This window comes from Pollachius pollachius (assembly GCF_949987615.1).
Source record: "Pollachius pollachius genome assembly, chromosome: 1".
Taxonomy (NCBI): Eukaryota; Metazoa; Chordata; class Actinopteri; order Gadiformes; family Gadidae; genus Pollachius; species Pollachius pollachius.
The window spans coordinates 42,178,844-42,194,426 of record NC_136934.1 but is presented as its reverse complement, the minus strand read 5'-3'; the positions used below and the strand labels follow the sequence as shown (position 1 = coordinate 42,194,426).

The 15,583-nt window shown below is 47.3% G+C and overlaps 1 protein-coding gene across 3 annotated transcripts in view; it reads left to right on the top strand.

Annotated features, from left to right (window-relative positions):
• The window catches only part of grik2 (glutamate receptor, ionotropic, kainate 2), a gene marked incomplete at both ends in the record, with an annotated part of 121,043 nt that overhangs the window by 87,340 nt on the left and 18,120 nt on the right, over positions 1 to 15,583 (top strand). For all 3 annotated transcript variants that reach the window (XM_079756127.1, XM_079756128.1, XM_079756129.1), the window contains one exon: positions 2,826 to 3,043. In XM_079756127.1, coding sequence (XP_079612253.1) covers positions 2,826 to 3,043 — 218 coding nt within the window. The remainder of the gene's footprint in view (positions 1 to 2,825; positions 3,044 to 15,583) is intronic.

The window sequence follows — 15,583 nt, the reverse complement described above, 5'->3', positions numbered from 1 at the left end:
ATTGAATTCTCCTCTTTTGCTACCCATGGGATTCATTCTTTATTCTGGAATATTTTTAAATATCGGTACCCTATTTACATTTTATTTGAAGGGTTTGGATAGTTTAAACTTTAGGCTGTGGAGAGCTTGGTGTCTGTGGACTATGCCTGCCACGCATCCAGTCTGAGGAATGGGCTAAACATACAAATATTCATCTTAGCAAATCATGTTGTTGAAAGTGCATATAGGGGATTAATGATCCAATAATGCAAGCTTTGGGTGGCTGATTGCATGCTCTTAGATAATTACCCCTGCATCCTATATTATGATACCATATTTTGAGTAATTCTTATTTTAATGTTGTGAACACTTTTAAACATCTAGTCTATAAAATTTGAACTTTTAATTAAATATTATTTAATAAATTTATTTTAATTTAGACTTTCTGAAATGTGCATGCGATACATACCCATACCAGTGGCTAGTGAGGATGGGTGTTTTAACAGCATTAGACCAGATGCAGAGTCGTTAAGCCTTTCTTGAAAGAACCGGTTCTAGTGGATGAGTAGGACTGCAACCGTTGAGAAGATGTGGCGGAGTGCGACCAGGCTGATGTCCGGGTTAGGATCGAGAGGCACACAGTGCACAGGTTAGCGTCTCCAGCTTCGTCCAAGCTGGTCTACAGTGCAGAGAGGCTCCCCTTGCCACCAGCGGCCTGCCCCGCCCCCAGAAAACTGTGGGATGTGCTGTTTTGGTCATGACGTTACCTTGAGTACATGACAGTCAGCCCCAACCAGCTTCTGTTTCGGGGAACCAACTGGTCTCTGTGGGCCAGTTGGCTCTCCCACCCATCCTTTATGTCGGGGGTTTCTGAGGTGTCACCAGGGGTAAGCTGGTATAAGCTGGTGAGGAGGTCCACTCTCAGGCGAGCCCTCCGGTTGGTGGACGGTCACTACTGTCTAATGCAGAATACACCTGTATCCTGATGAATGCATTTTCTCTTTGTCCGTGTTTGATGTGTGGACAGAATGGGTAGCTGGTTGCCATTCTAGGATATATAGGGGCAATTATCAGTTACTGGTTATTGGAAGCTTGGTCTATAGGAGAAGGTTACTTCTTATCCTATTGTCAACACCTATATCTTCTTCCCGACTTCAATAGTGCTACCTCCCTCTCTCTTGCTTACTCCCTTTCTCTTCTCCTCCTACCACCTCCCGTCTCTCTCCTCACCCTTCCTCACCCTCCGAGACAGCTCAATCAGAGGTTAGAAAAAAAAAAAGCAAAAAGATTCTAGCCCAGTGAGAGCGCATATTGAGTCTCAAACAAAGAGAGAAGATCTCAGAGTTCTTAACCCCCCTCCCTATCATTCTGACACATTTATCGGCTTTTGCCTCTGAGTGGAAATGTGCAAAATCCCAGCTTTCAATTGCTTAAGCTGCTTGACTGGGAGTAGTCCTGACATGACCCAAACGCCTAGCTTCTTACCCTTACAGCCAAATCATTCAGCCATTAGACAGTGCATGGTGCAGGTAGAGGGACAGCCATCCTGCACAGTGTAATGGACAGATCGCTGGACAATTATTCCATCCAATCAGTCGCACGTTTTAAATAACACGTTCTATGAGGATGATAGCAAAACAATGTTTTGTATCCTTTGTTTTTATTCACGAGATAGGCCATGCAGCCAGAAAAAGCTACCCACTCTTTCCAAGCGTGTGTCTGTGTATGTGTGCGATTGTGTGAGCAAATGTTCATGATTGTATGTGCACATATCCACTTACACTTAAAGGAAAACTTTGAGATTTGTCAAGTATTGAGCCAGATGTCTGCAGCAGTGATCCCTTAAAACAGGCTACAATACAATCCTTTGGGGCAAAGGCGCCCGTCAATGTACGTCTTCTAATTGTGCTTGCTTTTGTAGACTGAGAATATTTTTTCTTTGCCTTTTGTAATTGTGTCCGACCAAGTCTTGCTCAAGGAAAATTCTCACTCTGAAATCTCGTTGTTGCAGTAAATGTCCCTATTGTCATTCAAATCTCAACTCTTGTTCAGCCAAGTATTTGACATAACATTAAACTACACTTTATGTGGTCCAACACAAGAAACTTTCTTCTCTCTAGCTCTAACTCACTTTTCCACTGTTCCTTCTTCCTGCAAAAACTTAACTCTTGTGTAACTTCTCCTTGAGCGAGACTTGGTTGGAAATAATAACCAACAGACCAGATCAAGCAAAAGGTTAATAAATTGTATTTCTCTGTAGGGATCCTAGAATATAATGTTAGAATATAACGGAGTTTGTCAGTGGCAAATACAAGTGCTTTAATAGTAAGGACACTGTCGGGCCGCTATTGCCACAAAGGATTCATTTGCAGTCAGTTTTTCAGGGAGTTCAGCTGCAGTGTTCTCTCTCGACACTTGACCAATTAAACGCTCGTCTGTTAGGACCAAAATGTTCGGAAAATAGTGTTGAAAAATCCCAACGTTGCCCTTTCAGTAATGCAAGTGTATTTGTGCATGAGTGAAAGAGAGCGAGAGCAAGAGTTTGAATGTAAAACACACCATGTTTGTGCATGTGTGTGTGTGCCTAAACGTGTGTGTGTGTGTGTGTGACCCAGGCAACGGATGCAGAGACCTGGTGGAGCGCCCCGGGTCTCTCGTGTTCCTCCTTCGTCAACATGGCAACGTCGGAAGCGTGCAGCTCACCCACACCACCCATCCCCCCCTCCCCCCTCCCTCTCCCCCCTCCCCCCTCCCTCCCTCCCTCTCCCCCCTCCCCCCTCCCTCCCTCCCTCTCCCACCTCCCACCCCCCACCCCCCCCCCCATCCTCTCTGCTCCTCTCATGCAGGCTCAGAGCTCATGCCGAAAGCCCTGTCCACCAGAATAGTAGGAGGCATCTGGTGGTTCTTCACCCTCATCATCATCTCCTCCTACACGGCCAACCTGGCGGCCTTCCTCACCGTGGAGCGCATGGAGTCGCCTATTGACTCGGCCGACGACCTAGCCAAGCAAACCAAGATAGAGTACGGCCTGGTGGAGGATGGTTCCACCATGTCCTTCTTCAAGGTGCGTCACGCCGCTTCCACTCCAAACCAGCTTTCTTTCTGGTGTTATTTTTTGTTTGTTGATATGGGAAAATCAAGAATGTTCTCACAGTTTCGGGTACGGCTATGAATGAAAAAGTAAGACACCTCTTGAATAGTCCACGGAGAGGATTCCAACATCACACATCACATAACACCTCTCGCTTTGAAAGCTGATTGAGGGTATGTCTTTGCGAAAGGAGAATTGATGCAAAGTCCTAAACTCCTTATTACTAGTTGCTGTATTACTAGTAATTGTGTTACTGGTAACTAGTAATACTGTAAAGTAGGTTAAATCAATTGGTATATTATTATTGGAAGTGTCTCACGCTAGTAGATTCTGTGCTTGAAGGAAAAAAATAAATGTTGTCCGTCTATCTGTCTGTATAAGTCAGTTATCTGTACAGGCTGTATGTATAAGACGGACGGACAGATGAACAAACCTCTCATTTAACACATTTAACAGTTTATTCAAAATGGAATCACTTTAATGTTATTCTGTTCTCTTATACAAATGTGTTCATAAACTTGACTATACTGTATTAATATATGATGCATGACAATATGATACATGAAATAGCCACTATATTATTATTTCTACTTTGAGTTCCTTGTAACCATCTAAAGTAGTTAAGTGTGCCTCCAAATGTAGAAAAAAGACTCACAACCATTAGATGAAGCATGACACAAAATAACTTCATTGAAAAAATCAATATTTAAAATGCACTCATCGGGCATTATTATTTTATTGTTTATGGAATCCGTTGCCGGGCGGATCATCCTATATAGATGAGGCGTTGACCTTGTCATGTGAACATATGCAGGCATGATGCAGTACCGTGAGAGAACACACACACACACACACACACACACACACTGAAGCTCCAGACGTCCAGCATAATGTCTTCATTGTATTATCAAACAGCAGGCCCACTGTCTATCAGGGATCATTTATTAAATCAGTTGTGTCGATGCTTTCTATTATTCATGCACTAGCCGTTGGAATGCAGTCATGAAGACTGGTGTTTAGAATGAATGGTGAACGTGGCAAAATGTTCACGAGCCGCTATAATAGACCTGGCAGCCTTGAAGTGTCGTACCCGTTCACATTCCGCTCGCGACTGCAGTACGTTTGACAAACACACGCAGACAAACTACATGTGTGTAACACACACGTGTTATGCACGTACACAGACACACACACATACGCTTTTCAATCAAAGGTGTATATGTTTTTTTGTATTAAAGTTGTAGGTGTGTAAGGTGTTTCTGTTTGTGTCTTTGAATAGGTTTGAATGTGTGACTTTCTCGATTTGTAATGTGGGTGTATAGTCGTTTACGTTTATTTTACATGTGGGCGTGTGTGTGTGTCTGTGCGTGTGTAATATATATGTTTGTTTGTTGTGGTTGTGCCATTGGGGGGCTCTTTGAAACACATAATTGCATGTTGTTTCCGACACGATGTCCTTGCACATGCTTGCACTCATGTCGACAAACAAACCCACCGCAGTGGGAATTCAAGCAATTCCACCATCCTTTCACGATGCGGATGCAGCAGCAATTGTTGTTTTATATTCCTTTGTCAGCTACCCTTTGGTATGCTTCTTCAGAAACAACCCAAAAATGATCAAGTTTATCTGATCATCAGATCATCTGATGTCCTTGCTGTTTACAGATATTTTTCATAGTAAATTCGTGACGAGCACGTTCTTAAAGAAAGACACATTCTTTTGTGTTAAAATTTGAATGCATAGAGGTTTTCATTATATGTGACCTTTTTGTATATTAGATTGATAAAGATGCCAGGGATAGCATGCATGTTTCTCTTCACAAAAGCATCTTTTGAAAATAAAGGTCAACATTACGGTATAACATAGGGTCCCTATCTTGCACCCAGCACAATTGACTTTCTACACGGACGCATGTATCGTTGCTAGTTTTCACCCAGCGCAAAGCTGATTTCCCCCCGCAGTTATCCCGTGCCAGTAAACTTGCACCCTGAGAGGCATGTCATCGAAAAGCAGAATGTAGTGACTACATTATGAGTGTGTGTTCCCCTCTAACTGTGAGTGATCGAATGGGAGGGAACTGGCTTTGAGACACGGGGGTCTAGGGAGGGTTTAGGGGGTGGCACGAGTTGTTCTAGCCATGCACTGCGAGTGATTGTTCTGCTGTCGTTTTTTGGATTAAAACAGTTAATACGTTGCCTACGTCCTCCTTTTCCTTCGGCACTACACTGATGACCCCGACGTTCTTTTTTGTTATTTATTTGTTTACAAAAACCGCGCGAGCGAACACTGCGATTCTACAACATGTCCGCCCGAGGAAGACCTTCACAGCGGCAGACATCACCGTCTCCTGTCAGGGTGATGCAGGACGTGCGCACCCCCACTCTTAAGCTGCCAGAGTTCTGGAACTCAGCGCCTGCTGCGTGGTTCGCTATAGTAGAGGCACATTTCAGCAAAAGCAACGTTACCGACGACGACGACCGGTACAACCATGCTGTGGCTATGTTGGGCAGCTCCACCGCAGCGCGTGTGGTGGGGTTTCTGTCCGCCCCCCCGACGACAAACAAATATGAGCGCCTCAAGGCCCTGCTCCTGGAGACATTTGAGCTGTCCACCGCGGAGAGGATGCGCCGCTTATTTGACATGTCGGACTTGGGAGACGAGAGGCCCTCTGCACGTATGGAGAGGATGCTAAACCTGCTCGGCACAGAGGACCCCATGATCCTCTTCACGGAGCTGTTCATGCGCACACTGCCAGCTCAGGTCAGGATGGCACTGGCTAACACCACCATCGTGGGACCCTGCGCCCTGGCCAGGGAGGCGGACCGGTTCGTCTTGGCCATGCCTCAATATGCCCGACCTGCTGGCTCCCACGGCTGCCCCGCCACCGGACCGTCGCAAAAGAGCGAAGGACGAAGCCAGACCCTCTGGCCAGCAGGGTAACGCTGCGGGCCATTGTTTCTACCACACCACTTTTGGCGCCAAGGCCAAACGGTGCCGCTCGCCCTGCTCTTTTGGACCGATGGGAAACAGCAGGGCCGGCGCTCAGTAGTAGCCCTGAGCGCTGGTGTCACCAACAGGCTGCTCTTCATACAAGAAACCGTCTCCGGTCACAGATTCCTTTGTGACACAGGTGCCCAGTGCAGCATCATTCCGTCAGGGAGATCGGTGGTGGCGAAGGGAGAGCACGGTCCGCAGTTGGTGGGTGCGGACGGCACGCCTATCCGTTCCTATGGCACTAGGGTGGTGGACGTGCGCTTCGGAGGACAACGCTTTACCTAGGATTTTGTCGTCGCAGCTGTCAAATTTCCCCTCCTTGGCGCAGATTTTCTGTGCGCCCATAACCTGTTGGTGGACGTGGGGAACAGGCGCCTGGTCAACTCACAGACTTTCGCTTCCTTCGCCTGCACGCAGGGGGAGGCGGTCTACAGTGGGTTGTCCAACACGCTCGCCAAAAGCGAGCAGTACTTTCAGCTGCTCGCCGAATTCCCTGACCTTACTAAGCCCACCTTCTCCGCACCCACGGTGAAGCACGGAGTGGAGCACCACATCGAGACCAATGGGCCTCCCCTCCACGCCAGGGCCAGGTGCCTCAACCCAGAGAAGCTGTCCGTCGCCAGGGCAGAGTTCGCGCACATGGAGCAGGTGGGCATCGTTCGACACTCGAACAGCCCAGTCAGGTGCCGGTGCACCCAGAGGACGTCCCCTCACCCCCCGCGCCCACGGCTTTCACCACGGACGCATCAGACTTTGCCGTGGGGGCGGTGTACGAGCAGTCGGTTGGGGATGCCTGGCAGCCACTTGCATTCTTCAGCCGCCAGCTGTTTCCCAGAGAGCGCAAGTACAGCACCTTCGACAGAGAGCTCCTTGGGCTCTAGCTCGCGGTCAGACACTTCCGTTTTTACTGGAAAGCCATGAGTTTACGGCCTACGTGGACTACAAGCCGCTCACACACGCCATGTCCAAGACAGCGGAGCCGTGGTCCGACCGCCAGCAGCGCCAACTCTCCTACATTTCCGAGTTCACCACAGACATCCAGCACGTGGCTGGGAAGTCCAACGTGGTCGCGGATTGTCTCTCCAGGGCGGTGGTCGGTGCGGTCCAGCTGAACTTGGACTACTCCCACATGGCTGTGGGAGTAGTCCGCCAACCCCTCTGTCCAAGCTCTAAAGTCGTCGAACACGGGGCTGCACCTGTAGGAGGTGCTCTTCAGTGATACAGGGGCCAAGCTCCTGTGCGACGTTTCCACGGGTCAGCCAAGGCCGGTAGTCCCCGCCAACTGGAGACGCCCCGTCTTCGAGGCGGTACACGGCTTATCTCACCCAGGTAGGAAACCATCCTCACGGCTGGTGTCAGAGAAGTTTGTCTGGCACGGGCCCAAGAGGGATGTGAGGGCCTGGGTCGACACTTGCAATGCCTGTCAACGCGCCAATGTGCATCGCCATGTCAAGGCCCCCCTGGAACAGTTCTCGGTGCCCGAGCGGAGGTTCAACCATGTCAACGTGGACCTGATGGGACCCCTGCTCCCTTGCACGGCTTCACCTACCTCTTTACCATGGTGGACAGGACGACCCGCTGGCCGGAGGCAGCCTCGCTCTCCTCAACGACAGCCCCCGACCTGGCCCAGGTCCGCCTCCGCTCAGCGCGCCTCCCTGCTGGACGGCGCCAGGGCCTTCGCCCCGGTCCCGACCACGCGGCATGGCGTCCCTGCTTCCCGGGTGCCCCCGGAGCTGCAGTCAGTGGGTTATGTTTTCATCCGCCACGACGGCCACAGGGCTCCGCTACGGCCTCCATATGACGGACCCTTCTGTGTCATCGAGGCAGGAGCCAAGAACTTCATGGTTGACATTGGGGGTAAGCCTGAGTGTGTGTCTGTTGATCGCCTCTAACCGGCTCACTTGGACCTTGAACTGACCCCCCTGCCACGCCTTGGCCGTCCCCCCCTCCAACCCCTACAAGCCCCCACAGCTTGCAGCCCTCCGCCCCGCCCAACAAGAGGATGTGATGGACTATGTCACGCCTCCTCCCGCACCTCCTGACTTTACCAACAGTCGTAGGGGCCGTGCCATTCGCCCTCCTCGCCGCTGGGATTTTGAATAGTGAGGTGAACACTGGGGGGGGATGGTGTAGTGACTACATTATGGGTTTGTGTTCCCCTCTTACTGTGAGTGATCGAGTGGGAGGGAACTGGCTTTGAGACACGGGGGTCTAGGGAGGGTTTAGGGGGTGGCACGAGTTGTTCTAGCCATGCATTGCGAGTGATTGTTCTGCTGTCGTTTTTTTGATTAAAACAGTTATTATTACGTTGCCTACGTCCTCCTTTTCCTCCGGCACTACAGTGCTATCTTACAGATCGATAAAGCAGTTGCGCATATGACCATAAAATACCGGGTCTAATAGCTGGTTCAGACTACACGATTCTCAGATATTCCTCCACGATTTAACATGTCACACTATACAATCACAGAGCCAGGAAATCGGGCCTCATCGGAAGACTGGCCACACTACAAGATTCGAGGGGTGCGATGCTCTCTACTTTGCATCATTCACGTTTGCAAGATATTTAGAAAATCTAAATATCAGGCCCAACTGGCATAAATGTTTTTAACTTTTTTTGTCATAAAGGTTCCAGTTTTATATCTGCTCAATGCAGCAACTCGTCCTCACAGCAGTTGCGTTGCGCGTGAAATGAGCGATACAAAGTACCCGCAGCAACAGCTTTGCCTAGCAACAGAGCGTCAACAATGGATCCCGAGTACCTAGCACTAGGCATTTTGCTGGTGGTTTGAGGTTTACGATAGGTTATGATAGCTATTAGCACGTCAACAGCTGTTGGCTCCAAACTTATCAGGTAGGTCAAGGGCGTCGGCTATTTCTCGCCAGGCTGTATCCCTTCACCCTATCGTGGAACTCCTTTGTGGACACGTCGAAAATACAGGGACGTTGCTGCCGCATTTCAACCAAAGTTGTCTCCATTATGTTGTTCCATTTTCTCTCGTTTTCGTTATTAGCATTATTCTTTTTGCTATTGATCGTATTCATTTTTGCAGTAGTTACTGTGTACTCAGCGTTGTGCAGTGAAGTCAGTTGGTAAACACTGCGCATGAGCTCCAGCTGTTTGTCGGGTTCCCTTACGCAACTGGGGGCGGGGTTCCCTCATGTCAACAATGGATACGTCATGCGATTCCCCCAACAATTCTGACATGCCAAACTTTTCGTCGTGGGGTTTTCGAACGTCGCAGACGAAAACATCGCAGATCGCGAGCATGTCACATTACCTGACCTCGTCTCGTCGCCGACCTTTCAAAATCGTGTAAGATTCGCAAATTTGTCTGCGACGAAAGAATCGGGGCAAAATCGGGCTGAAATCGTGTAGTCTGAACCAGCCATAAGTACAATAGCGGATAGCGCAGTTGGTGTTGGTATTATGCCGTACCGAGGTAGGTCAGAACTGCAACATAAGCTTACACACCAGTAGGCTTTGCACAGCACAAACATGCAAGCGATTAGCCTGTTTTAAATATTATGATTATGATGTGGATTGTCGAAAAAGAAAAAAATCCATAGGGGCTGCATGAATGAACAGTGTAGTAGCCTATGCCATGCGTTAAAATAATAATAACAATAATAAACGTGAGCAAAGTAGGCTATATCCCAGCCTTCCAAAACAAAATCTTGTTTTAGGGTATATTATAACGTTGGCTAAATTATTAGGGAAAGAACAGCTGACACAGCGGTAAAAACTTAAAACAATGAATCTGCAAACACTGTACAGCAAACACTATTCCATGTGTTAATTAGGCCATATAATTTAGCCATAAACTGAGCCATTTGAAGTTTTAAATCATGTGGTCATGCATCTGTCTCATCGGAGACTGCAAACGTGCTGTCAAAATATCAACTCGTCAGGTTCAAATGCACTCATGGCTCTTAAAGGGGAAGGAAGATGGCACTCTCATTGGTTTACGCCCAAAACATACTTACGGGTATTCAGACCGACTTCATTTAATAAGCTAAACGCTGAAGATGGTGGCAAACATTTCTCAATTCATTCTCACGGATCTGCAATTTGAAATAATACCATCATAAAGTGATTAGAAACATCCTATAAAGCATGTTTCATTAACAGACTAATACTCTATGACAAATTTATTCGGTATTTTCGAATGTATTTAATCAAAGCCAAAATATCATGCATAGTGAACCACATATATGGCTGTTCCTGTGAGTCAACGCCTGCGATAGAGACTAGATTCAGCCTTCACTGCGTCATTTTTTCGTATTCTGTGCAGCAGCGTTTCATGGTTTGGGCTCATTACCGTGTGGCGATACCTAATCAACCCGGACCAATGCAAAGGGCAACTGTCCTCCGCTGAATAGAAAGCGTTGCGTCGACGTGTCTTCCCCTGATGTCGCGGCCTGATACTGTTGGCATGATGGATGAGTGTGTTGATCATGGTCACTATTAGTCGCCATCGATTCGGCACTACCCTTGGATGTGCGTTTGTATTTCAGTGACTTTTTAAGATCAGTTGTAACAGAGCAGAAGGGGTGGGTGTGTGTGTGGGGGGGGGGGGGGGGGGAGAGGAAAAACTGCCACTTAGGTAATTATTGTCTTAGATTTGTTCTGTTAAAAGTGTGTTCAGCGGTGGTGGTAGCTTATTATGTAAATGTCAGCATGAGACACCCTCTGAATCATTGAAACGCATCTCTCTCTCTCTCTCTCTCTCTCTCTCTCTCTCTCTCTCTCTCTCTCTCTCTCTCTCTCTATCTCTCTCTCTCTGTCTCGCTCTGTATCAGTGTCTGTGTCTTTCTCCCCCCCCTCACTCATTCTGTCTCACTCTCCCTCCCTTTGGTTTCTGTGATGTTGACGTTCCCCGCGGACTAACTTTACAATAACACTGAATAATTCAATAAGCACACACACTGGCTCTCTCTTATTACCTAATAAAATCACGTCTTATTAAGGACTCCGGCAATGCTTGTTTTTCAATGTGTGTTTGTGTGTGCTTTGTGTGTGGTATTTGTGTATAGTGTGTGTGCATCTGTCAATGTGTGCCTCTTCACAAGTGTCTAGATGTGTGTGTCTGTGTATGTATAGTGTGTGCTTCTCTGTCAACGTGCACGCTTCCCTGTGTGTGTCTGTGTGTTTTGTGCGTCATCCCGTGTACGTGTGTGATCCTGCAGATTCGCTCTTGTCTCCGTGGTGCCCAGCGGGAATCTCCCCGGGTTACTGGTGCTGACAGTTTTTTTTTTGCGTGGGGCTGGAGCTAGCTGGACTGCAACTCGTCTCTAGAATAATAATAATGAGTGGAAGTGAGAAGAGGGGAGGGATGGGAGAGAGAGGGTAGAGAGGAGCGGGATTGGGGAGAGGAGAGGGAAGGGTGGGAGGGATGGAGGGGAGAGGAGGGAAGGGAGAGAGAGGGGAGTAACGGGGGAAAGAAGAGAGGAAGGGGAGAGTCGGGGGAAAGAGGAGAGGGAGGGGAGGGAGGGAGGGGAGGGAGGTAAGAGAGGAGAGAGGAAAGGGAGCGGAGGGAGGGAGCGGAGAGGAGGAGAGGGAGGTAAGAGAGGAGAGGAAGGGGAGAGAGGGAGGGGAGAGGAGAGCAGGGAGTGATGGCGGAGAGAGAGGAGGGACGGCAGGTACGGGAGAGAGGAGAGGGAAGGGAGGGACGGAGGAGAGGGAGGGGAGAGGAGGGGAGGGAAGGGGGAGAGGGGAGTGATGGAGGAGAGAGGGGGTGTGGGAGAGGAGGGAGAGAGGGGAAAGAGGGGTGAGGGAGAGGAGAGAGGGGAGAATGGGAAGGAGAGGAGGCAGGGGATGGCGGAAGTGGAGATAGGCCAGGGAGGGGAGAAAAGGGAGAGAGGGGTGAGGAAGGAGGGAGGGAAAGGAGGGAAGAGCCAGGGCCGCTTATTGGGATGATGAGCTTCAGTCTAGGAGGAGTCAGGGGCTAAAAGGCGCAGAGTTAACCAAAGGAGCCCCGAAGAATTACAATTTGAGGTTTTCTTTGTTTCCCCTTCATCTCTTCCCGTTTCAATAAAATTGGCTCACGATCCAGTCGTATTCTACGACACGTAATTCGACGTCTTCACACAAACCGGGGTGAATGCGGCAGTGAGATTAACACATAAATACAACCGTGCGCGGGTTGCAAACGCAAGAACACCTCCGGAGAGTATCTCTCTAGAGAGACTGCATGACACAGGACAGGTGAATCATCGAGGTACTAATCCGAGTCGTATTGTTTTAAGATTTACTTTATACGGAACTCCTTGCTCCGACACAGCTTGGAGATCTAACCACTCCCGTCCCGGGCTGCGTGATGCGATGAGGAAGATCGACACGGCGTAGTAAATTAAGAGAATGACATACATGAGATGCGCCTCTCACTGCTGTGCTGCCAGGTGTTTGTTTGTGCTTCACGGTGTCCCCTAATAAACATAATCCCATGTTCCATAGCCTCGTTTGATAGAAAAAACACTGAGTGGTCGAGCCTCAGATGCACACACTGACTCATTAATTAGCTTTATTCGTCGCGTCTGCAAGTGGGCGTGTGGAACGGCCCGCATGAGCACACGCACGTTTTCGACTTGATTCTCTTGCTCTTACACCTTGTTGTGGCGATATTAATCTGTGCTAAATATAAGGGTGAGTATTCTAATCTCAGCCTGGCTTCAAATGCATGTACATCTGGACCCTCTTTTGCAGAGGAATAGCTAGAATGATTGAGGCCAAGGCCTTTTAGCCTGATGCTGGAACCCTACGGTTTGAATCCCAGAGATCCCAATAGACCCCAGGATTCTGAACGTTTTTCAACCAGTACTAGCAGATAAGGCAATTCTAAAGTACATTTTGTTCTATGGGTTATTATGTCATAGTGGTTAGTGTGTCTGATTCCCAGTCCAAAATCCCCGGGATTTGAACCCAAATTTCCAAAGTCTGTGGAACTACTTAGACTGAGATGCCTCTAACCTCTCCTTCTTGAGCTCTATAAAATAAACCTTGCTTCAGATAGAGGCATGTGCTGAACGCTGTGTGTCTTTGTGGGAAGAAAATATGAAATCTTTGGTAGTATTCCCAGCTTTGTGGTGGATAATCACAGCCGTTGGTGCAATTAGAGGACAGTTTGGGCGACAGCGTTTAGCCGCTGTGCAGATGCCTTGGCAGTCCTTTTGTTTTTGCCAACAGGGCTTCCGCAGCTCCAGTAAAAGCCCTTCGCCGACAGTATACTTTACAGTAGGCTTGACGGCATGATGTTCCTTTTCCTGCTTTTATTTTTGTGAAAATTGACACTGAAGATTTTTTTAAATTGAAGTTGTGGCGCCGACTTTCAACTTTGAATACGAGATCGTAAATAAATTAGGTTTCCTTGCGTTAAGTGTTGCTATTAAATATCTGACTAAACAACGTAAATAAATAAATAGATTGTCTTACTTTATTTTTTTTATAGCGGCCTATGTTAAGTGTCAACACTGTTTTGTCAAAATAAATCCCTACAGAATTCCCTGTGCCAGCACATGTTTTAAACAAAGAGTAAGTAGTTGTTTGTGTTGACAGAACAGATTTTTTTTCGCGCAGCACCTCGATTCCTTTGATTACAGCTCTTTGAAAAATATGCAAAACACTCGGGCGAGCGAGGCGTCTTGACAACTGCTACACCAGAGATTGTATTCGTGGGGAGGTGGCTGTGTGTGTGTGTGTGTGTGTGTGTGTGTGTGTGTGTGTGTGTGTGTGTGTGTGTGTGTGTGTGTGTGTGTGTGTGTGTGTGTGTGTGTGTGTGTGAGACGGTGGGTTTGCATACATAGAAACATTTACACACATTCTGTAAGCAGGGACATGAAGTATAAACCCTCCAGTCCCCGACATACAGAAATACCCCCCTAACATGCACACACTCACAGACACACAAACACACACACACACACACACAGACACACACAAATACATATACACACAAACACAGGTACACAGTATACTGGCATGAGATACATGCACAAATAGCTGAGCACACTTAATACGTACAGCGTTTTATGAAAGCTCTTAGTTTGTGCATCCCTGCAAAGGCCTTCCATATGTTCCATACAATCTTTATACAGTCTATGTAACAATACTACACAGATGTTAAACTTTCATGTATACAGCTCTTTGTATCCAATGTGGTGCCTATTTTCAAGCAAACAATTAAGACAATGACCCTTTTGGCCCCTCCTCATGTTAGATAAACTACATCAACAACATTGATTGAACCACACCTATGACTGGAGACACCGTTGATTTTATCTCAAATACAACAACCACATTGTAACCCTTGATTGAATTTCCGTGGAGAGACCATCCATGTTAGCTAAAATACAACAACCCCATTGAAACCCTTAACTTGATTGCTATGGAGAGACCATCCATGTGAGCTAAATACATCGACGATACAGAAGCCCTTGATTTAATCGCTCTGGAGAGACCATCCGTGTTAGCTAAACTATAACATCCACATTGAAACTCTTGATTTAATCGCTATGGAGAGACTGTCCATGTTCGCTCAAATACAACAACCCATTATATAATTGATGACTAACACCACGGCCATTGCTATCCTATTCTCTAATTCCACAACGCAGAAATAATTGCACACGCTCTTGCAAAAAATCAAAAATATCTTAAGGTAATAGGTTGACCCACACAATAAGATTAACCTTCGCATCCCATAATTAGCCAAATCAATGTTTCCGACTCTGCTAATGACATGTTAGGGGCGATTGAAATTTGCCCAGAGCACATTAACATTTGTCGAATGTGGCCTCTAGCTGGAGATGATTGCGAAGGCTATGAAACGGAGGGCGGTTTGGATTTGATACCACAGTATTCTTTTTGTATGTGCAGAGTTAATGAGTAGTGTGATTATTTTCTCCAATTTCATTGATTTGTTAGAGAAAGGCCCATTGCTTGACTCACATCGAGTGTCATATTAGATAAAAAAGAGACGTTAGAGAGAGAGAGAGAGAGTCTTCACTGAGGAAGACTGTGAAAGAGTGAAAGAGCGAGTGATGGAGTGAGGGCTACAATGTGAGAGAGCGAGGGTATTTAACTAGCAAACCAGGGTCTGTCTGCAGCGTTTGGTTGAGGACATTTAGTATCCTCCCACATGGGGAGAAAAACACTTAACCTTTTCTCGGGAAAGCAGGGATAAATGCTGCATAGGAAAATCACATTTATCCTTGCTTACAATGCAGGAAGTGGATAAGGAAGCAGCCTTTATTCTGGAGCAGGTGATATCATTACAGGCACCCCGACCCATTGATCTCAGAAGCACCTATCTCAGGGTTGAACACTCATTTTGAATTCATATCAAAATTGGATTGATTATATTGGGCTTAATATCCTTGAGTTTCATGAGCCTATGAGTATAAATGTTTGATCTCCCACTCAGTTGCATTGATCAGACTGCACACAAACAAATCAGACATTTCAACAACTTCAAGAAGTTCCAAACGGTACTGGAGAGTAATAGGAGAATATTTAGACA